Source organism: Salvelinus sp. IW2-2015, linkage group LG30 (genome assembly GCF_002910315.2).
Source record: "Salvelinus sp. IW2-2015 linkage group LG30, ASM291031v2, whole genome shotgun sequence".
NCBI classification, from domain to species: domain Eukaryota; kingdom Metazoa; phylum Chordata; class Actinopteri; order Salmoniformes; family Salmonidae; genus Salvelinus; species Salvelinus sp. IW2-2015.
Genome location: NC_036869.1, coordinates 22,109,575 through 22,133,716, shown reverse-complemented (window position 1 = coordinate 22,133,716; position 24,142 = coordinate 22,109,575). Strand labels below are relative to the sequence as shown.

General features: G+C 41.5%; 1 protein-coding gene across 4 annotated transcripts in view; it reads right to left on the bottom strand.

Annotated features, from left to right (window-relative positions):
* LOC111954708 (sterile alpha motif domain-containing protein 12-like) overlaps positions 1 to 14,823 on the bottom strand; it is a 132,608-nt gene extending 117,785 nt beyond the window's left edge. The window contains exons 1-2 of one of the 4 annotated variants that reach the window (XM_070436014.1): positions 14,323 to 14,823; positions 11,544 to 11,675 (exon numbers count right to left, since the gene is read on the bottom strand). Coding sequence is in view for 2 of the 4 variants with exons in the window: in XM_023974595.2 (XP_023830363.1) it covers positions 14,323 to 14,383 (61 nt within the window). In the remaining 2 variants the exon portion in view is untranslated. The remainder of the gene's footprint in view (positions 1 to 11,543; positions 11,676 to 14,322) is intronic. The other 3 variants (XM_023974595.2, XM_023974594.2, XM_070436015.1) reach the window with 3 other exon arrangements.
* Positions 14,824 to 24,142: the final 9,319 nt, after the last annotated feature.

The window sequence follows — 24,142 nt, the reverse complement described above, 5'->3', positions numbered from 1 at the left end:
CCTGGCCAAGATAAAGCAAAGCAGTTCGACACATACAACAACACATAGTTACACATGGAGTAAAACAAACATATAGTCAAAGATACAGTGAAAAAAAAATAAGTCTATATACAATGTGAGCAAGTGAGGTGAGATAAGGGAGGTGAAGGCAAACAAATATATGTATTAAAATAAATAAAAAATAAAAAAGGCCATGGTGGCGAAGTAAATACAACACAGCAAGTAAAATAAAAAATAAAAACACTGGAATGGTTGGTTTGCAGTGGAAGAAAGCGCAAAGTAGAGACAGAAATAATGGGTGCAAAGGAGCAAAATAAATAATAAATACAGTAGGTAAAGAGGTAGTTGTTTGGCTAATTATTAGATGGGCTATGTACAGGTGCAGTAATCTATGAGCTGCTCTGACAGCTGGTGCTTAAAGCTAGTGAGGGAGATAGTGTTTCCCAGTTTCAGAGATTTTTGTAGTTCGTTCCAGTCATTGGCAGCAGAGAACTGGAAGGAGAGGCGGCCAAAGGAGAAATTGGTTTTGGGGGTGACCAGAGAGATTAAACCTGCTGGAGCGCGTGCTACAGGTAGGTGTTGCTATGGTGACCAGCGAGCTGAGATAGGGGGGACTTTACCTAGCAGGGTCTGTAGATGACCTGGAACCAGTGGGTTTCGGGACGAGATATGAAGCGAGGGCCAGCCACGAGTGTACAGGTCGCAGTGGTGGGTAGTATATGGGGCTTTGGTGACAAAACGGATGGACTGTGATAGACTGTCCAATTTATTGAGTAGGTTTTGGAGGCTATTTTGTAAATGACATCACCGAAGTCGAGGATTGGTAGGATGGTCAGTTTTACAAGGGTATGTTTGGCAGCATGAGTGAAGGATGCTTTGTTGCGGAATAGGAAGCCAATTCTAGATTTAACTTTGGATTGGAGATGTTTGATGTGAGTCGGAATGGAAGGAGGTTTACAGTTAACCAGACACCTAGGTATTTGTAGTTGTCCACATTATCTAAGTCAGAGCCGTCCAGAGTAGTGATGTTGGACAGGCGGGCAGGTGCAGGCAGCGATCGGTTGAAGAGCATGCATTTAGTTTTACTTGCATTTAAGAGCAGTTGGAGGCCACGGAAGGAGAGTTGTATGGCATTGAAGCTCGCCTGGAGGGTGTTTAACACAGTGTCAAAGAAGGGCCAGAAGTATACAGAATAGTGTCGTCTGCGTAGAGGTGGATCAGAGAATCACCAGCAGCAAGAGCGACATCATTGATGTATACAGAGAAGAGAGTCGGTCCAAGATTGAACCCTGTGGCACCCCCATGGAGACTGCCAGAGGCCCGGACAACAGACCCTCCGATTTGACACACTAACTCGATCAGTTAGTAGTTGGTGAACCAGGCGAGGCAATCATTAGAGAAACCAAGGCTGTCGAGTCTGCCGATGAGGATGTGGTGATTGACAGAGTCAAAAGCCTTGGCCAGGTCAATGAATACGGCTGCACAGTATTGTTTCCTATCGATGGCGGTTAAGATATCGTTTATGACCTTGAGCGTGGCTGAGGTGCACCCATGACCAGCTCTGAAACCAGATTGCATAGCGGAGAAGGTATGGTGGGATTCGAAATGGTCGGTAATCTGTTTGTTGACTTGGCTTTCGAAGACCTTAGAAGGCAGGGTAGGATAGATATAGGTCTGTAGCTGTTAGGGTCAAGAGTGTCCCCCCTTTGAAGAGGGGGATAACCGCAGCTGCTTTACAATCTTTGGGAATCTCAGACGACACGAAAGAGAGGTTGAAAAGGCTAGTAATAGGGGTGGCAACAATTTCAGCAAATAGTTTTAGAAAGAAAGGGTCCAGATTATCTAGCCCGGCTGATTTGTAAGGGTCCAGATTTTGCAGCTCTTTTAGAACATCAGCTGACTGTATTTGGGAGAAAAAGATAAATGGGGAAGTCTTGGGCGAGTAGCAGAGGGGGGGGCAGTGCTGTTGTCCGGGGTAGGGGTAGCCAGGTGGAAGCATGGCCAGCCGTAGAAAAAATGCTTATTGAAATTCCCAATTATAGTGGATTTGTCGGTGGTGGACAGTGTTTCCTATCTTCAGAGCAGTTGGAAGCTGGGAGGAGGTGTTCTTATCTTCCATGGACTTTACAGTGTCCCAGAACTTTTTTTGAATTTGTGTTGCGGAAGCAAATTTCTGCTTGAAAAAGCTAGCCTTGGCTTTTCTAACTTCCTGTGTATACTGGTTTCTAGCTTCCCTGAAAAGTTGCATATCACGGGGGCTGTTCGATGCTAATGCAGAACGCCATAGGATGTTTTTTCTGTTGGTTAAGGGCAGTCAGGTCAGGAGAAACCAAGGGCTATATATCTGTTCCTGGTTCTAAATTTCTTGAATGGGGCATGCTTATTCAAGATGGTGAGGAAGGCATTTTTAAAAAATGTCCAGGCATCCTCTATGACGGGAGAGATCAATATCCTTCCAGGATACCTCGGCCAGGTCGATTAGAAAGGCCTGCTCGCTGAAGTGTTTCAGGGAGCGTTGACAGTGATGAGTGGAGGTCGTTTGACCGCTGACCCATTACGGATGCAGGGATGAGGCAGTGATCGCTGAGATCTTGGTTGAAAACAGCAGAGGTGTATTTGGAGGGCAAGTTTGTTAGGATGATATCTATGAGGGTACCCGTGTTTACGGAATTGGGGTGGTACCTGGTAGGTTCATTGATAATTTGTGTGAGATTGAGTGCATCAAGCTTAGATTGTAGGGTGGCTGGGGGGGTTAAGCATGTTAAAATTTAGGTCGCCTAGCAGCACGAGCTCTGAAGATAGATGGGGGGCAATCAGTTCACATAGTGTCCAGAGCACAGCTGGGGGCAGAGGGTGGTCTATAGCAGGCGGCAACGGTGAGAGACTTGTTTTTAGAGAGGTGGATTTTAAAAGTGAAGTTCAAATTGTTTGGGAACAGACCTGGATAGTAAAACAGAACTCTTGCAGGCAATCTTTGCAATAGATTGCAACACCGCCCCCTTTGGCCGTTCTATCTTGTCTGAAAATCTTGTGTTGGGATGAAATGTCAGAATTTTTGGTGGTCTTTCTAAGCCAGGATTCCAGACACGGCTAAAACATCCGGGTTGGCAGAGTGTGCTAAAGCAGTGAACAAAACAAACTTAGGGAGGAGGCTTCTAATGTTAACATGCATGAAGCCAAAGCTATTACGGTTACAGAAGTCATCAAAAGAGAGCGCCTGGGAATAGGAGTGGAGCTAGGTACTGCAGGGCCTGGATTCACCTCTTACATCACCAGAGGAACAGAGGAGGAGTAGGATAAGGGTACGGCTAAAAGTATGAGAATTGGTCGTCTAGAATTCTAGAGCAGAGAGTAAAAGGAAGTTTCTGGGGGCGATAAAATAGCTTAAGGATAATGTACAGACAAAGTATGGTGGATGTGGAATACAGTGGAGGTGAAACCTAGGTATTGAGTGATGTATGGAGATATTGTCTCTAGAAACATCATTGAAAACCAGGTGATGTCATCGCATATTGTGGGTGGTGGAACTGTGAGGTTGGATATGTGTATAGTGAGCAGGCTAGAGGGGCTCTACAGTGAAATAAGCCAATAAACACTAACCAGAAACAGCAATGGACAAGGCATATTTACATTAAAGGAGAGGCATGCTTAATCGAGTGATCAATAAGGGGTCCAGTGAGTTAGAGGTTGGTTGGGTCAACGGCGATCCAGACAGCTGGCGCGGGTAGATGGCTTCGGTAGCAAGATAGCATAGTATGGAAGTCTATTTGTGAAACCTCGTGCGTTTCCGTCGGTAGGTTAGTGGGGTTCCGTGTGGTAGAGGGGATCAATCCAAATTGGCAAAATAGATATAGTGACCCAAGAAAAAAATTTTTTAAAATAAAATAATAATAATAATTGTCCGATATACTATTCAGATAGCAGCCGATTAAGACAGCTAACGTTAGCGGGCCCCAGATGAGCGTTTCAGGTAACGTCGGGACGGAGGTGCCAGTTGGATAACCCCCCTCGGGCAGATAACGTCGGCAGTTCAGTCGTGAAGGCCCCGGTGGGGCTCCGTATCTGCGCAGCAACAAAAAAAAAAAAAAAAAAAAAAAAAAACGGGTCCGGATAGGTGACTGTAGCCCAGGAAATGGCTGATGGAATCCTTCAGCTGGCTAGCTCCGGAATGATTTGAGTTTGCTCCGGGATCGACGTAAGCCAATAGTACACGGTTTGAGCTAGCTAGCTTGCAAATGCCAAGCCTGCGGCTGAAATCCGGGGAAACTGAGAGAAAAAAAAAAAAGTCCCGGAATGCTCCGGTCCGAGTCGCGTTTTGCACAAAAAAAAGTTGGCCCGGGTAGTTATCGAGCTAAAGGAATAGCTGATGACCACAAAACGTGGGCAGCTGAAACACCAACGCTAGCCAGCAGACCGGCTAATTTCTGGGCAGCTACAGATTAGCTTCTGGCTAGCTATCGGATAGCTTCTGGTTAGCTTTCTGGCTAGCTTCTGAATTAGCCCCTGGCTAGCTTCCACGGTGGATTTTCAGATTTGAGGTAAATAATACTTTTTTGTAATTGGTGAAGCGGGTTGCAGGAGAGCTTTTGCAGGAAAGCTTTTGTAGTTGAGTTCTTGGATAATAAAATATATAAAAGATATGCGAAGAAAGGTGTAAATATATATATATAAAGGACACGACAATACGAAACAGAAATGACGTCTGAACTGCTAAGCCATCTTGGAATTCCCTGGGTAAACTAAGTGAAAGCGGCTAGTGTTGAACCACAACAAATAGCCTGTTAGGTTTCTCGTTGAAGTGTAGCCAGCCTCTTTCCCTGGGCTGACAGGCCTCACTGTCGCCAGGGCTCCAGGCCGGTGGAACTGAGGGATTATATTTAGGGTTCTGAATGGCTGCACCAGGGTTCATACAGACAGTGGCAAGTCAAATTCAAAGACTTTCCAATACTTTTTCTAGCACTAATATTTATTTAAAGATCATCAAATTTGTAATAGTTCCTATTATGCAAGTGTTTCTAGACGCCACCGGATGGCAGTACATCGCCACAAGCTCGTGAAAATAACCAACAAATTTACTGTTCATCACTACCTTACAACTGCTACTCAATAAGTGTTTCACTACTCATTTACTTAATACATGAGTGGTAAGTCAGTACTGATGATGTTGACTGATTTCCTTATATAACCTGTAACTCAGTAAAATCTTTTGCATGTTGCATTTATATTTTGTTCAGAGTACATGATAATATTAAATTGTGTTAAAATGGTCTTTATATTTCACAAAATATTTGGTCCAACAGGCTGTCCCAACACATTACATGAAAGTGAATTCTGACAGTGTAAAAAGGCCTTGAGGACTCTAAAATGTATTCCTTACCCATTTGAAGAGAAACAAGTTATTCATGTGTTTGACAAGGTTGAAGATTCTCTCAGGGGAAACTATACATTTTAGAGGACCCCACATTGGTCCCGGAACCCAAGTTTGGGAACCACTGTAATACTCTCTCCCTGCTTGCTTCAACACTTCCTCTCCCTCTCCCCTTTGCATCCTTCATTGCAGCCTGACTCGCCACCGTCTGGCTCACTAATCTCTATAAAGAACATGTATTTTGTTATGAGAACTTATAGTAGCCCATCTTTTGATTATAGCTAGCTTAATGTCAGTCAACTGCTCCTGTTGAGGTCAGGTTCTGTCCAATGTTAGTGTCGAATGTCATCCATCTAGTTATCTAGCTAATAGCCAGAGCCCTCGAGTTACCTAGCTAGCGAGACATTTGACTGAAATATCAGCAACAATTTACCAGTTGTACACTCATTCTCCGAGAGTCAGGTTTTTTTTTTGGTTTGGGGGATGTCTGTTGACATGGCAGGAGTCGAGGGATGTTTAAAAATTCCCCCTGATACTTGCCACTGTAGATCTGGGCTGAGGTAGTTCGTTTCACCTCTCGGCCTATGGTCGTGTGCAGAGGTTCACCCATTCATAAACATCAATATCCTGTCAGGGAAGATTGAATCTACATTTGCCCAGTATTTTAGCGATCGGTGTGACGTTTGGCGGCGCATAATCAGTCAGTTCTGTACCTGCCTGGCTGAGTGGCAGTGTGGGTGGAATGAGCGAGTTCGCCTGGCAACCAGAGCACGAAACACATGAGGAAATAAGACTTGGTAGTCTGCCTGGAAATGAATTTGCAAGATCAAACGTTTCTAATATTTTTCATATTTGATCATTTTCTGTTCTCCTCGACATTTAAATTCAAGTACCAACTTGAGAAACTGGTCTGATTTTCAAGGTATTCCAGTACTTGGATTTCAGGGTGCCAAATTCAAGTACTTTAAGCCTCTTGTGCGAACCCTGATGCACAGTGAGGAGGGTCGGTGTAGGGTGCATTAGCGAGGCTGAGCAGAGATAGAGGCCAGACTGAAGGGAATGGTTTGGCTCGGCCAAAGTTTGAGAGCATTGGTCAGATGGATAGGCCAGGGCATCCAATTGTAGGCTAAAGCAATGTTCTGGAACAGTTCACTGGAACCCTCAGCCACAAAGCTGTTCACAGTGTCCCAAGTATTATGCAACAGATGACATAAGCAGTCATAACAACTTATGTCAGTATGTGCAAGATAAGCATCCACTGTCATACAGTAGATCATGCAACGGGACATTATGCCATGACTGTGTACGTATCATTTGTCATGAAACGACACCAGTTATGATATCACAGACAACTTAACGAGAATTATGTCCTCTACGTCCTCTATGTTTCTCAGTGCAGTGATAAGTTGGGCTTCATCGCATAGAGCCATCATCAAGCACAACAGTGGAACTCAGTGCAAATTTTTAATGGCACTGGTCTTTTATCAAGGATGTGTACGTGTGTGTAGATTGAGGGAGGTAGGGTGTCCGCCCGTAGGCTCTCTCACGAACAAGATGTAATTTGCCTTTCGAGTGTGTATGTGATTCATAACTGTCTCAGACGGTCATGATATACCTCATCTCCAAGCCAGTATATTCCTGCTTCACCACAGGATCTTCACTCACAGCAATAACATCACCTCACCATTCCTAGCATTTTAGACTGGGAGTCTGCTAGAATACATTTAATGCGACTAAATAACTAAGATCAAGGTGTCTCGACTGGAGATCAAGCAGTTGAAGTAATGCTGTGCTTTATCACTTGCGGGTTATGCACTACTGTACAGGAAATGTCGCTATATTTTGTTTTGTATAAAATAATGAATAAATTAAACAAAATATAAATTCATGACTTAACTTCTCTGGGATAGGTGGCAGTATTTTCACGTCCGGATGAAAAGGATGTCCAAAGTAAACTGCCTGCTACTCAGGCCCAGAAGCTAAGACATGCATATTATTAGTAGATTTGGATAGAAAACACTCTGAAGTTTCTAAAACAGTTTGAATCATGTCTGTGAGTATAACAGAACTTATTTGGCAGGCGAAACCCCGAGGACAAACCATTCAGACATTTTTTTCTTTGAGGTCACTTTTCAATGGGGTTTCATTGGGAATCCAGATTTCTAAGGGACCTTCTTGCAGTTCCTATCGCTTCCACTGGATGTCAGTCTTTTGAAATTGGTTGAGGAATGTTTGAGAAATGAAGTAGTAGCACTGTTCAGAATGAGGCTCGAGGGAAGTGTACTCTTTGTTAGAGGCGCGTGACCTGAAAGCTAGCTCCACTTTGTTTTCCTCCGGTATTGAACACAGTTAATACCGTCTTATATTTGATCGATTATTTACGTTAAAAAAAATACCAAAAGTTGTATTACAAAAGTAGTTTGAAATGTTTGGACAAAGCTTACAGGTAACTTATGAGATATTTTGTAGTCACGTTGCGAAAGTTGGAACTGGTGTTTTTCTGGATCAAACGCGCCAAATGGACATTTTGGATATATATATATAGACGGAATTAATCAAACAAAAGGACCATTTGTGATGTTTATTGGACATATTGGAGTGCTAACAGAAGAAGCTCGTCAAAGGTAAGGCATGAATTATATCTTTATTTCTGCGTTTTGTGTCGCGCCTGGAGGGTTGAAATAGGATTGTCTGTGTTTGTTTACTGGGGTGCTGTCCTCAGATAATAGCATCGTTTGCTTTCGCCGTAAAGCCTTTTTGAAATCGGACATATTGGCTGGATTCACAACAAGTGTAGCTTTAAATTTGGTGTATTGCATGTGTGATTTAATGAAAGTTAAATTTTGATAGTAATTTATTTGAATTTGGCGCTCTGCATTTTCACTGGATGTAGGCCGGTGGGATGCTAGCGTCCCACATATCCCAGAGAGATTAAATATTTAAATGATAAACCAAGGTCCCTCGAAAAACTGCATTTTCAAACAGCTAATAATTGTCTCACATGTTATACATGATTAATACGGTACCTGCCCTGCATTCACCGTCTAAGAGTTGGTAGCTGTTCGTACTGTAACATTGCAGAATCACCATTTTACTCAAAACTTCTTCACATCAAACATGACAATGAGTTGACATGACAGCACAAACATCTGGAACCAGGCTACATCACATTGGTACCAAGGTGCAACACCAACATAAGGATGCTACTGTTTTTTTTTTAAACCAGCCTGGTTTCATAGACACACACATATATATAACATAGTAGATGTAAATCCAGGACACTCAAATTTAGTATGATTTGTTACATCTGGTATTTTATTAGGATCCCCATTAGCTGTTGCAAAAGCAGCAGCTACTCTTCTTGGGGTCCACACAAAAAAAATAATACAGAACATCATTAGACAAGAACAGCTCAAGGCCAGAACTACATACATTTTTTTTAAAGGCACACGTAGCCTACATATCAATGCATACACAAACTATCTAGGTCACATAGGGGAGAGGCGTTGTGCTGCGAGGTGTTGCTTCATCTGCTTTTTGAGACCAGTTTTGCTGTTTATTTGAGCAATATGAGATGGAAGGAAGTTCCATGCAATAAGGGCTCTATATAATACTGTACATTTTTGGGAATTTGTTCTGGATTTGGGGACTATGAAAAGACCCCTGGTGGCATGTCTGGTGGGATAAGTGTGTGTGTCAGAGGTGTGTAAGTTGACTATGCAAACAATTTGGGATTTTCCACACAATGTTTCTTATAAAAAAAGAAGAAGTGATAGACAGTCAACTCTTAGCCAAGAGAGACTGGCATGCATAGTATTTATATCAACCCTCTGATTACAATTAAGAGCAAAACATGCCGCTCTGTTCTGGTCCAGCTGCAGCTTAACTAGGTATTTCTTTGCCGCACTGGACCACACAATAATCAAGATTAAACAAAACTAGAGCCTGCTGAACTTGCTTTTTGGAGTGTGGTGTCAAAAAAAAGCAGAGCATCTCTTTATTACGGACAGACCTCTCCCCATCTTTAAAACCATTGAATCTATATGTTTTGACCATGACAGTTTACAATCTAAGGTAACGCCAAGTAATTTAGTCTCCTCAACTTGTTCAACAGCCACACCATTCATTACCAGATTCAGCTGAGGTCTAGCACTTATGGAATGATTTGTACCAAATCCAATGCTGTTAGTTTTAGAAAATGTTCAGGACCAGTTTATTACTGGCCACCCATTCCAAAACAGACTGCAACTCTATGTTAAGGGTTTCAGTGACTTCATTGGCTGTGGTTGCTGATGCGTATATGGTTGAATCATCAGCATACATGGACACACATGCTTTGTTTAATGCCAGTGGCAGGTCATTGTTAAAATAGAACAGAATAGAGGGCCTAGAAAGCGCCCTGCGGTACACCACACTTACATGTTTGACATTAGAGACACTTCCATTAAAGAAAACCCTTTGAGTTCAGTTAGATAGATTACCATATCATGGATTCAGAGCTGAGTTTGAAAAGCCACAACACATTTTTTTCAACAACAGTTATGGTCAATAATATCAAAGGCTGCACTGATATCTAAAAGTACAGCTCCCACACATCTTCTTATTATCAATTTCTTTCAACCAATCACAGTCATATGTGTCAGTGCAGTACATGTTGAGAGCCCTTCTCTATAAGCGTGCTGAAAGTCTGTTAATTTCTTTACAGAGAAATAGCATTGTATTTGGTCAAACTATTTTTTCCAACAGTTTGCTAAGAGCTGGCAGCAAGCTTATAGGTCTGCTGTTAGAACCAGTAAAGGCCGCTTTACCACTCTTGGGTAGCAGAATTATTTTGAATTCCCTCCAGGCCTGAGGACAAAGACTTTCCTCTAGGCTCAGATTAAATATGACAGATAGGAGTGGCTACAGAGTCACTTCCATCCTCAGTAGCTTTCCATCTAAGTTGTCAATGCCAGGAGGTTTGTCATTATTGATCGTTAACAATAATTTTCCCACCTAACTTTACAAAATCCAAACTTGCACTGCTTTTCTTATGCATGAATATAATAGCTCACGTGTGTCGTGGGAATTTCCTGCCTAAGTTGCCAATAACCTCTAACGAGCCTCTACCCGGGTCCGGGATCACCCCCCACCCCCCCACACACTGATAGCATAGCTAGCATAGCTTCACAAGTAGATAGTAGCATCTAAATATCATTAAATCACAAGTCCAAGACACCAGATGAAAGATACAGATCTTGTGAATAAAGCCACCATTTCAGATTTTTAAAATGTTTTACAGGAAGACAAAATATGTAAATCTATTAGCTAAACACGTTAGCAAAATACACCACTTTTCTAACTCCATCAGTTTCTTACTACTTCAGGTGCTATCACCAATTCGGCTAAACTAAGATATTGATAGCCACTAACCAAGAAAAAACCTCTTCAGATGACAGTCTGATAACATATTTATGGTATAGGATAGGTTTTGTTAGAAAAAAGTGCATATTTCAGGTAGAAATCACAGTTTACAATTGCACCGACCATCACAAGACGACTAGTTACTATAGAGAGCAACGTGTATGACCAATTTACTCTTAATAAAACATTTCATAAGAATAGACCAAGCATAGCAATGGAAAGACCCAGATCTTGTGATTCCAGACAATATTTCAGATTTTCTAAGCGTTTTACAGCGAAAACACAATAACGATAAGTTAGCATACCACATTGGAAAACGTTACCAGACATCGATTCCAGCCAAAGAGCGCTATAACGTAATCACCGCCAAAAATATATTAATTTTTCACTAACCTTCTCAGAATTCTTGATGACACTCCTGTAACATCATTTTACAACATACATATACAGTTTGTTCGAAAATGTGCATATTTAGCCATACAAAACCGTGTTACACCAATGAAAATACTAGGAATCAAGCCTCAAAATGTCTGACGTCATCTTCAGAGTGATCTAGTTTAATTGAAAGCTAATCATATACTTGACTAAAAAATACAGGGTTGACAGGAATCGAAAGACAAATTAGTTCTTAATGAACCGCTGACTTACATTTTTAAAATTATCCTTACTTTTCAATACAGGGTCGCCAAGTGACGCGAACAAACAAAATGGCGAAATATGCGTTTAAAATATTTCGACAGAACAACGATTTATCATATTAAATATTGCTTACTTTGAGCTGTTCTTCCATCAGATTCTTGGGCAATGTATCCTTTCTATGTTGTAATCTTCTTTTGGTCATAGATGTCCTCTGTCCTTCGAAATGTCCACTAAACACGACCGAGACCCCGAAACGTTCCCAAAGCTAGAAAGTGCACGACAAAGAAATTCCTCAGAATCGCACTAAACGGATATAAATTGCTATAAAACGGTTCAAATTAACTACATTATGATGTTTTTAACAACTATAACGAGTAAAAACATGACCAGAAAAATATTGCTGGTTAGACAACGATTTGGAATGAGGCAAGTCCGATGTCCTTCACGCTTCAGGCGCGCGCGAGAAAGGAGGTACCTCTACGTTTTGTTCTTTATAGTGGCGTGATTGTGCAATCGATTCCATTCAAAACGTGATGACGTACAGACACCCAGAGGAAGACGTAGGCAGTGTGGTTTCTTCATAGCATTCACTGTCACCTTAAAAACAGACTCCAGATCAGGGTAAAAATTTCTGAAATCTGACCCCTGTCATGAAAAGTGCTGTAGATATAGTTTCGTACCACTCAGGAACAAAATTCCAACGGCTATAGAAACTAGAAAGTGTTTTCTATCCAATTAAAAAATAAATATGCATTTATATTACATCAAGAATTTAGCACGAGGCAGTTTAATTTGGAGACCAAAATATGCTAATGCGGAACAGCACCCCCTATAGTTCCAAGAAGTTAAATAATCATAAAAATAATTGGCAACATCAAATGTTTTGTGATGAATCAGCCATCTGATTCGATGAAAAATGGAGTTGAATTAGTCTTTCTGCCCATAATTTCATTTAAAGTACGCCAACATTTTTTCCCCATTAATTCATTGATCTTGGCTTTATAATAAAGTTGTTTCTTCTTTTTGTTGAGTTTAGTCACATCATTTCTCAATTTGCAGTAAGTAAGCCAGTCAAACGTACAGCCAGACTTATTAGCCACTCCTTTTCCCTCCCATCTCTTTCAACCATACCGTTTTTCAATTCCTCATCAATCCATGGAGTTCTAACAGTCAGTTTCTCAACACGTGCATGTTAACCAATAATTGGAAGAAGCAATTTCATAAATTCATCAAGTGCAGCGTCTGGATGCTCCTCATTAAATCACATCAGACCAACAAATATTTTTTACATCATCCACATAAGTCACAGCAAAATATTTTGTATGATCTCTTATACACTATTTTAGGCCCAGCTGTTGGAACTTTGGCTTTCCTGGATATAGCCACTATATTGTGATCACTGCATCCAATGGGTACAGATACAGCTTTAGAACAAAGTTCTACAGTATTAGTAAAAATGTGATCGATACATGTGGATGATCTTGTTCCTGTAGTGTTTGTAAACACCCTGATAGGTTGATTAATAACCGGAACCAGATTGCAGGCACTGGTTACAGTAAGAAGCTTCCTCTTGAGCAGACAGCTCTGTACATAAAACAGAAGGTTACTTAAGGCTAAAAACGAAAGTAGTATGGTTGGTCGGGGTGGACGTATAACGCGAACGTCTAGCAACCTATTCGAAACTCATCACAGACAACTTACTAGTTTTTAGCTACTTTTTAGCTAACCCTTCCSCTTAACCTAACCCTAACCTTAAACCCTAGCCTAGCTAACATTAGCCACAACAAATAGCAACTCGTAACCCATATCGTACAAATTGCAACTCGTAATCCAAATTGTAAGTCGCTCTGGATAAGAGCGTCTGCTAAATGACTTAAATGTAAATGTAACATATCATACAAAACGAATGATGGACATCCACAAATTAATACATACCATATGAAATGTAACATATCATACTAATTGGAGTGTCCCAGATTTACAATTACTATGTTACGTCTACCCCTGAATCCAGGTTGTTTAAACTCATACTAGCACAGTGAGGACTCATCACAGACCAGCCTACATGTAATTTTTATTCATTACAGGACATGTTTGCAGGTTAGAGAGTAGGACCAAGCTACGTTTTGTATCTATGTACATAGGCCCTATATGGTATTAGTGATAATTACAATGTTTTCTAGATATAGGGGCATCCTCACTAAAAGTGCGTAAAAGCTGAACATTCTGTGTAAGAAATATACAAACGTAATCTCCAGTGCATTAAAAGGATGTTTGGGCAGCTTTAGCAGGATAAGACCTGACCTTGTGTGAAGATTAGAAATGCCTCTGATGTGCACTTCACATGTCTACACACAATATCTGCAAAGCAATTAATTATTGCAGTGTCAATCATTTCTGCAGACGAAGGCATAATCTATCTGCAAATATAGCAAAACGTACCACAGTGTAGGTGGTCCTTGAGAATGTAAAATGGATTTACAAGATTTAAAAGCATAGGCATGTTGAATAGTCCTGAGTGTGCAGTCTGGTCATACCAGCCAAATAGGAGTTTAGACTTCATTCCTCACCTCTCCATAAAATATCCCAGGAGATGCGGAGGTGACCCAGGACAACACATGAATGATACACATGATGACACAGTCTGTGTGTAATGTTATCAGCTTAAATAGTAACAAACGTAGCATTTCAAAATTGTGATTAAATGGTCGGTGTTGATGACACTAAACCAAGTTACATTTTCACGGGAGAAGTGGAACAGGAGAGACTGGTTCGTATCGAAAATGATGGTAGCATTAGTGTATGGTAGAAATGGATGATCATGATGTCAGCAACCTGTCCACAATAATTCTCATCCCACCTGACACAGAGAAGGGTTGCATTACCATAGGATATGAGCCCACCAAACATACCTCTCATTGGATTCTGAATCCACAAGATGCCTCCAAGAACGTGAGGTGACTGGCCGAACATCGCAGTTGGAACTGCACACTATGACTTGGCTATAGCTTCGTGCCTTCTTCACCGAATATCACTGGTCTGAACAAAGCCGTTCACGGGTCTAGATGGCATAACTCCTAGTAACTGCTAAACCAGCCTTCACTGTAAATATTCGGTAGAAATAACGCGCCATGTAGTTAAYGCAAGTAAAAGGGTTTAAAATGTCAAAACAAAGTGATGTTTCCCTACGCATACAAAACACTCACCGCGGGTTTCAGTATCCTAGTGAACAGGTGCAGACCTCGAGCACAACACGATAACAGCGCACGTCACACATTTAGACTAATTATGCCAATGGTTGCTCAAATTGTATCCACACCTGCATAGGCTGTATATCATTATTGAAGACAGAAGACCTATTCTGTAGTATTTTCAGCACAGCTATTTCTAAGCAAAGCTGCATGGGGTTTCAAATACCGACTGACGCCTGCGCATTAATACTGCTCTATATAGCACGTGATGTGAATGGACTTTCTGTCTCCGCAAACACAATTGTGTTATCCATACCAATTGCACTGTAGGAATAGATGACCAGGCCAAAAATATGAGGAGCGCAGCAACTGCAATACACAGSCTTTCAGAGTTGACCGGTAACCGAATATTGTCTATTATATGGACAAGAAATTCGAGTGACTGCTCTAAAAATGGAAATACATGTCCTCAAAGATGGAAGGCAGGCGGGAGGAACCATTCTAGCTAATGAGAGGGCAGATACGTTTGTGAACAACATGCCATTGAGATAGAGGACTCATCTTGCTTCTGAAGCTAAGCAGGGTTGGTCCTGGTCAGTCCCTGGATGGGAGACCAGATGCTGCTGGAAATGGTGTTGGAGGGCCAGTAGGAAGCACTCTTTCCTCTGGTCTAAAAAATATCCCAATGCCCCAGGGCAGGGATTGGGGACACTGCCCTGTGTAGGGTGCTGTCTTTCGGGTGGGACGTTAAACGGGTGTCCTGACTCCCTGAGGTCATTAAAGATCCCATGGCACTTATTGTAAGAGTAGGGGTGTTAACCCTGGTGTCCTGGCTAAATTCCCAATCTGGCCCTCAAACCATCAYGGTCACCTAATAATCCCMAGTTTACAATTGGCTCATTCATTTCTCCCCTGTAACTATTCCCCAGGTCGTTGCTGTAAATGAGAATGTGTTCTCAGTCAACTTACCTGGTAAAATAACGGAAAAATAAAAATCTTTGTCTCAGTGCCATTTTAGCGTCTGTGACAGCATGGGCAGTGCCATTGAGGCGATCTCCATTTTAAAGTAGTACATTTTCTCCTTCTTCATTGTCTGATTGCTCCCAACTCATAGGAATCGCCACCCAGTTGACTACTTTAAAATGGTGATGAGTCGTCTATCTATCTCTATGACAACAGGCACAACTCTGATTTCAAAGGGTTTTTGGGCGAGATTCCGAAATGACACGTGCATCCACTTATATCAGTGCATTTGTAACAACCTAAACATTACAAAACATAAATTCGATCAAATAAGTCTCAAATACAAAATTGGCAATTATATTTTTTGTTGACCAAATTCAACACTCATTAAGCTCCAAACAAAAATGTCTTACTTCGTGGGGTTATGTTCGTGGAAAGATTTTGGGCGGAGTAAAACCTCTTGCTTCACCTCTTCCTCTCTGAAGTAACCTAAAGTAGCTATCAGGTAAGTAATAAACCCAGTCTATTTATAAATATTCTTAAAATGTTATTTTAACCCTAACCACACTGCTTACCATATGCYTAACCCTAACCTTAAAWAAAGATMAAAAAGMTCATTTTAGTTTTAATTMATTGTTACRATATAGACAATTTTTACTTTGTGGCTGTGGAAACCTATTTGGTTTTCAGTGGAAAATGAAGCTAGGTTGAATTAGCTGTATCCCTGAAAACCTGATGCATCCRGTTTTTGGCAACTCTACTAAGCCTACCTTTCAAGAAAGCAAGAAACCCGTCGCTGAGGGAGTTCTATTAACCTGAGCCATGGTGCACCATCTATGGCCCATGACGTGAACAAGCAAAGACGGTGAGGGAGGAGCGACCTTCTCAAATCAAACAGTACTCTGTGCCACTCGGTCAATCTATTTTTAATTGAGATGGCATTTCAAGCTTTTTTTTAAGCAATCACTTTTGCATGTGACAAGTAAACACAGAATCATACTCATTACTCTTCATGTGTCACGACTTCCACCGAAGGTGGCTCCTCCCTGTTCGGGTGGCGCTCGGCGGTCGTCGTCTCCGGTCTACTAGCTGCCACCGATCCTTTTTCCTTTTCTTTTGGTTATGTCTGTTTTGTGTTTCACCTGGTTTCATTTTGGTTAATTGGGGGGGTATTTAATTAGACATTTCCTTTGGGGTTTTGTGCGGGATTGTTTTCGTTTGAACTGTCAGTGAGTTTGGGTTTCGTTTTTATTAGCTCATGTTTTATAGGTGTTTTTCCCTAGACTGTGTCTGAGTGGGGTTTTCGTGGCTATTGCTGTAGTCCGGCGTTCCTGTTGTTTTTTGAGCTAGTTAAATAAAACGCCCTTTTTCTTTGGAACTTGTTTCTCCTGCGCCTGACTCCACACCTACATCTCCTTGGGGAGATCTGACATCATGCTTAATTTAGCCAACTTCACTTTTGTTTTGAGCTGACTTCGCAGTGGGCTTTGAAAGGGGCACCTGGCTCATGACAGGGAGGCATCCAAGAAGGGTGCAATTGCGGCCCACAATTTGGGGCGTTCCTGCGTGTGGACATTCTTGAATAATCGCTTGGAGGTAAGGATGACAGCAGTGGTGTACAGTCGTGGCCAAAAGTTTTGAGATTGACACAAATATACATTTTCACAAAGTCTGCTGCCTCAGTTTATATGATGGAAATTTGCATATACTCCAGAATGTTATGAAGAGTGAACAGATTAATTGAAATTAATTGCAAAGTCCATCTTTGCCATACAAATGAACTGAATCCTYAAAAAACATTTCCACTGCATTTCAGCCCTGCCACAAAAGGAMCAGCTRACATCATGTCAGTGATTCTCTCGTTAACACAGGTGTGAGTGTTGACGAGGACAAGGCTGAAGATCACTCTGTCATGCTGATTGAGTTCRAATAACAGACTGGAAGCTTCAAAAGGAGAGTAGTGCTTGGAATTATTGTTCTTTCTCTGTCAACTATGGTTACCTGCAAGGAAACACGTGCCATCATCATTGCTTTGCACAAAAAGGGCTTCACAGGCAAGGATATTGCTGCCAGTAAGATTGYACCTAAATCAACCATTTATCGGATCTTCAAGAACTTCAAGGAGAGCGGTTAAATTGTTGTGAAGAAGGCTTCAGGGCGCCCAACAAAGTCCAGCAAGCGCCAGGACTGTCTCCTAAAGTTGATTCAGCTTTGGGATCGGGGCACCACCAGTACAGAGCTTRCTCAGGAATGGCAGCAGGCAGGTGTGAGTGCATCTGCACGCACAGTGAGGCGAAGACTTTTGGAGGATGGCCTGGTGTCAAGAAGGGCAGCAAAGAAGCCACTTCTCTCCAAGAAAAACATCAGGGACAGACTGATATTCTGCAAAAKGTACAGGGATTGGACTGCTGAGTACTGGGGTAAAGTCATTTTCTCTGATGAATCCCCTTTCCGATTGTTTGGGGCATCCAGAATAAAGCTTGTCCGGAGAAGACAAGGTGAGTGCTTCCATCAGTCCTGTGTCATGCCAACAGTAAACCATCCTGAGACCATTCATGTGTGGGGTTGCTTCTCTCAGCCAAGGGAGTGGGCTCACTCACAATTTTGCCTAAGAACACAGCCATGAATAAAGAATGGTACCAACACATCCTCCGAGAGCAACTTCTCCCAACCATCCAGGAACAGTTTGGTGACAAACAATGCCTTTTCCAGCATGATGGAGCACCTTGCCATAAGGCAAAAGTGATAACTAAGTGGCTCGGGGAACAAAACATCACTATTTTGGGTCCATGGCCAGGAAACTCCCCAGACCTTAATCCCATTGAGAACTTGTAATCAATCCTCAAGAGGCAGGTGGAGAAACAAAACCCCACAAATTCTGACAAACTCCAAGCATTGATTATGCAAGAATGGGCTGCCATCAGTCAGGATGTGGCCTAGAAGTTAATTGACAGCATGCCAGGGCAGATTGCAGAGGTCTTGAAAAAGAAGGGTCAACACTGCAAATATTGACTCTTTGTATCAACTTCATGTAATTGTCAATAAAAGCCTTTGACGCTTATGAAATGCTTGTAATTATACTTCAGTATTCCATAGTAACATCTGACAAAAATCTCTAAAGACACTGAAGCAGCAAACTTTGTGGAAAGTAATATTTGTGTCATTCTCAAAACCTTTGGCCACGGCTGCAGTCTACGGCAATACGGATATCACTTATTAATATCTACATAGCGCATTGATGTGAATCAACACCGCTGCTCTCTCATTTAGCTATTTGGATTGTGGTTGTTGTGGATGGCTGTTCACAAAGCTACATGTGTATTGAACCCAATAATGGTTGAATTCAAGAAGTTTAAGCTGCCTGCCTATCAATCATTGTTTTTGAAACCATTGGACAGCCAGTGAAAAATACTTTCTTGCAAAAGCTGCATAATGCGGATCCCAGCCTATGGAATAAAAGTGGGGCTTTTATTGCTCAATCTAATTCATGCTGATAWAAAAATTCCATAGGCCTAATGAACACATGTTCAAACTCGCACACTTTTGATCAATTTAAAGGAGCTAGATGCTACATCCATTTTTGGACTTACAKTTGAARTCGGAAGTTTACATACACCTTAGCCAAATACATTTAAAAACTCAGTTTTTCGCAATTCCTGACATTTAATCCCAGTAAAAAATCCCTGTTWTAGGTCAGTTAGGATCACCACTTTATTTTAAGAATGTGAAATGTCAGAATAATAGTAGAGGGATTTATTTCAGCTTTTATTTCTTTCATCACATTCCCAGTGGGTCAGAAGTTTACATGCACTCAATTAGTATTTGGTAGCATTGCCTTTCAATTGATAAACTTGGGTCAAACGTTTCGGGTAGCCTTCAACAAGCTTCCCACAATAAGCTAGATGGATTTTGGCCCATTCCTCCTGACAGAGCTGGTGTAACTTAGTCAGGTTTGTAGGCCTCCTTGCTCATACATGATTTTTCAGTTCTGTCCACAACTTTTCTGTAGGGTTGAGGTCAGGGTTTTGTGATGGCCACTTTAATACCTTGACTTTGTTGTCCTTAAGCCATTTTGCCACAACTGTGGAAGTATGCTTGGGGTCATTGTCCATTTGGAAGACCCATTTGCGACCAAGCTTTAACTTCCTGACTGATGTCTTGAGATGTTGCTTCAATATCTCCACATAATTTTCCTTCCTCATGATGTCATATATTTTGTGAAGTGCACCAGTCCCTCCTGCAGCAAAGCACCCCCACAACATGATGCTGCCACCCCTGTGCTTCACGGTTGGGATGGTGTTCTTCGGCTTGCAAGCCTCCCCCTTTTTCCTCCAAACATAACGATGGTCATTATGGCCAAACAGTTCTAGTTTTGTTTCATCAGACCAGAGGACATTTCTCAAAAAAATACGATCTTTGTCCCCATGTGCAGTTGCAAGGTCCTTTGGTTGAACCAGACTTGTGGAGGTCTACAATTTATTTTCTGAGGTCTTGGCTGATTTCTTTTGATTTCCCCACCGTGTCAAGCAAAGAGGAACTGAGTTTAAAGGTAGGCCTTGAAATGCATCCACAGGTACACCTCAAATTGACTCAAATGATGTCAATTAGCCTATCAGAAGCTTCTAAAGCCATGTCATAATTTTCTGGGATTTTCCAAGCTGTTTAAAGGCACAGTCAACTTAGTGTATGTAAACTTCTGACCTACTGGAATTGTGATACAGTGAATTATAAGTGAAATCATCTGTCTGTAAACAATTGTTGTGAAAATGACTTGTGTCATGCACAAAGTAGATGTCCTAACCRACTTGCCAAAACTATAGTTTGTTAACAAGAAATGTGTGGAGTSGTTGAAAAACAAGTTTTAATGACTCCAACCTAAGTGTATGTAAACTTCCGACTTCAACTGTATGTGAAGCTATATTTTAAGGACTTTAGAACAAACTACTTAATTCCACTGCCTGTTTATTKATTAATTGGTKKCAAGAAAAATGCCCCTCCCATTTTCACTGCAAATCGACTATTAAGCTGGTTGGGTATCATTTGGTTGATGTACACATTTACAGGAGTGTTTAATTAGCCTAGTTAGCCAAGTTACTGCTTGACTAGGATTATTGTTATTCATGTTTTTGTTATTGCATTTCAGGTATAGAGGGAGTAGGAACACTAGAAAGCAGCATGCTGCCAGACCACCAAAGGACCCTAGATGTATTACAGTCAATGCTTATGAACTGGATATTGTATTTGAATTGSCCATTTATATAAATGACACTAACAAAATGGTTGGATTGTTCAGGAACGTGCGGTAAATGCTAAAATGGCTTTGGTGGTGTAGAGTACAGAATGTATTTATTGACATCGCCYTATCAGGCCACTGCATGCTGTGACAAGGGCCTGGACGGGGAAACACATCTGCTTCAAGCTGTCTTCCTGAATACTGGGTCCTTCACTTTGATTACAGCAGAGTCTCCTTATCTCTGTCTCGTAGCCATTTAACATGTGATGTTTGTAACCACTCAAGCTCATAAACTGCTGTGAACACAATAACTGACTTATATTCACTTGTCCCCGGCTGAGTTTGGACAGGCAACCCAATTCAGATCATTTTTCCACGAATTGGTCTTTTGACCAATCACATCAGATCTTTTTCAGAGCTGATCTGATTGGCCAATTTGTGAAAAGAAAGATCATATTTGTGCTGCATATCTAAACGCAGTCTATTTGTCCTATTCTTCAKTCTTGTCTGGGATACATCTTTTAGTTGGCACACCTGCGTGATGTCCTTTATACATTAGTAAACATTTATTCACCCTGGAAATGAGACTTGCATTGATTTTAGGCCTTTTTGAATCTTAAGCTCGATGTGTGGTCTTGATGGATAAAGTCTGCATGTTGTCAGACATTTAACATACTGTATTAGTTGGTAAAAATGAACAGGTTAAGAAACAGTTATTGTTTTGTAGCCTATTTAAAAAATGAACGAGTAGTTTATTCAAAACTTTATTGCATYGGGTGGTCATCCCCCAAAATTTGACCATTTAAAGCCTTGATAGTTTCATCCTTCCTCAGGTAACTGATGGCTGAAATGGTGCCAGGTTTTTTTAATGTTCTGCTCTCGTAACGATGTGCGTGGAGAGTCGGGAAGCAAGTTCAGGGAGTGAGTGTTAACGAAAACACACAACATAAACCAAACCAAGAAACACAAACAACGCACAGACACTGAAACAATGACACCTGGGGGAGGGACATATATAGGGCAGGTAATCAAGGAGGTGATTGAGTCCAGGTGAGTGTCATATTGCGCTAATGCTCGCAACGAGCTCCATGGCCCAGCAGACTCACCTGGGAATCAAGTCTGACATTTTCAGTGGAAATAAACTTTAGAGGCCTTTTTAAACCTTGAAGAGACTACAATTATGTATTTCTTGCAGGAAAATTCTCACCACACTGTGGTCCAACTCATCCCAAACCATCTCAATTGGGTTGAGGTCAGGTGATTGTGGAGGCCAGGTCATCTGATGCAGCACTCCATCACTCTCCTTCTTGGTCAAATAGCCCTTACACTGCCTGGAGGTGTGTTTTGGGTCATTGTTCTGTTGAAAAACAAATGATAATGCCTTAGACCGCTGCGCCACTCGGGACTATCTCAGACCCTGGTTCGATTCCTGACTGTATCACAACCGGCCGTGATTGGGAGTCCCATAGGGAGGCGTACAATTGGCCCAACATCGTCCAGGTTAGGGTTTGGCCACGGTAGGCCATCATTGTAAATAAGAATTTGTAATTTACTGTCTTGCCTAGTTAGATAAAGGTTGGGAACCACACATGCGGAGATAATCCGTTCACCTACTCTACGTCTCACAAAGACGTGGCGGATGAAACCAGAAATCTCATATTTGGTCTCATCAGACCAAAGGACAGATTTCCACCGGTCTAATGTCCATTGCTCGTGTTTCTTGGCCCAAGCAAGTCTCTTCTTATTGATGTCTTTTAGTAGTGGTTTCTTTGCAGCAATTCAACCATGAATGTCTGATTCACTCAGTCTCCTCTGAACAGTTGATGTTGAGATGTGTCTGTTACTTGAACCCTGTGAAGCATTTATTTGGGCTGCAATCTGAGGCTGGTAACTCTAATGAACTTATCCTCTGTAGCAGAGGTAACTCTGGGTCTTTCCTGTGGCGGTCCTCATAGCCAGTTTCATCATAGCGCTTCATGGTTTTTGCGACTGCACTTGAAGAAACTTGAAAAGTTCTTGAAATTTTCCGCATTGACTTCATGTCTTAAAGTAATGATGGACTGTCGTTTCTGTTTGCTTATTTGAGCTGTTTTTGCCATAATATGGACTTGGTCTTTTACCAAATAGGGCTATCTTCTGTATACCACCCCTACCTTGTCGCAACACAACTGATTGGCTCAAACGCATTAAGAAGGAAAGAAATTACACAAATTAACTTTTAACAGGACACACCAGTTAATTGAAATGCATTCTAGGTGACTACCTCATGAAGCTGATTGAGAGAATAGGCAAATATGTATGGAAGGTGCTGTCAAAAAGTAATTGAATTCAAATGGATTTACCCTCATAGATAGATGCCAGCTACTCTACTTCGGTCACGCCAGGTTGCTCTGTCCTACTTCTTTGCCACAGGCTGTTTGTACAGGGCCTCAAGATTTATAGGTCAACTGTGCTGTGTTATTTCATAGTTTTGATCTCTTCTACAATGTAGAAAATAGTAAAAATAAAGAAAAACCCTTGAATGAGTAGATGCGTCCAAACTTTTGACTGGTACTGTATGTAAATCAGATATGTCTATTTCATTTTCAATAAATATGCAAACATTTTTAAAAGCACTGCAAGATGAATACGTTTGAATGGGAAAGGACTGTTTTCTCTTTGTGCCCACAGATCCCCCAGAGCACAACTCCTATTCCACAGCAGTAGGCAGTGGTACGTGCCACCTCTGGGTATATGTCGCCTCTGGGTCGTATCACATCACTCAGAGTATGGGAGCTCCCCAACAGCTACATTACTGTGTAAGCTGGGAATACTGGGCACATTGAGTCCATATGAAATATTACTGTGTAGCCAATGCCATTATTTCTAATTATGACTTAGCAACCATGAATGGAGTACATGATATAGGCTGTGGCTTTGTATCAATAAAACACTGGACAGTTGAATTGACATGCAGTACCACACTGCACCTAGGGAGATACCCTATATAAGTATAATTCCTGGTGAACGAATACACACGTCCCGTGTGGCTCAGTTGGTAGAGCATGGCGCTTGCAACGCCAGGGTTGTGGGTTCATTCCCCACGGGGGGACCAGGATGAATATGTATGAACTTTCCAAATTGTAAGTCGCTCTGGATAAGAGCGTCAGCTAAATGACTTAAATGTAAATGTAAATACAAAAACGACTGATTGCCTGACCAGTATACTCTTATTTGCATTCCTAAATGTAACGTAACCTCTGTAATGGTGGGCCCAGCCTCCGAAGTGACTCTTTACACTGTATTCAAGGGTTTCCTTTGTGTTGTTTTAGGAATGCTGCATTATCTCACCAACCCCCTCTTGTC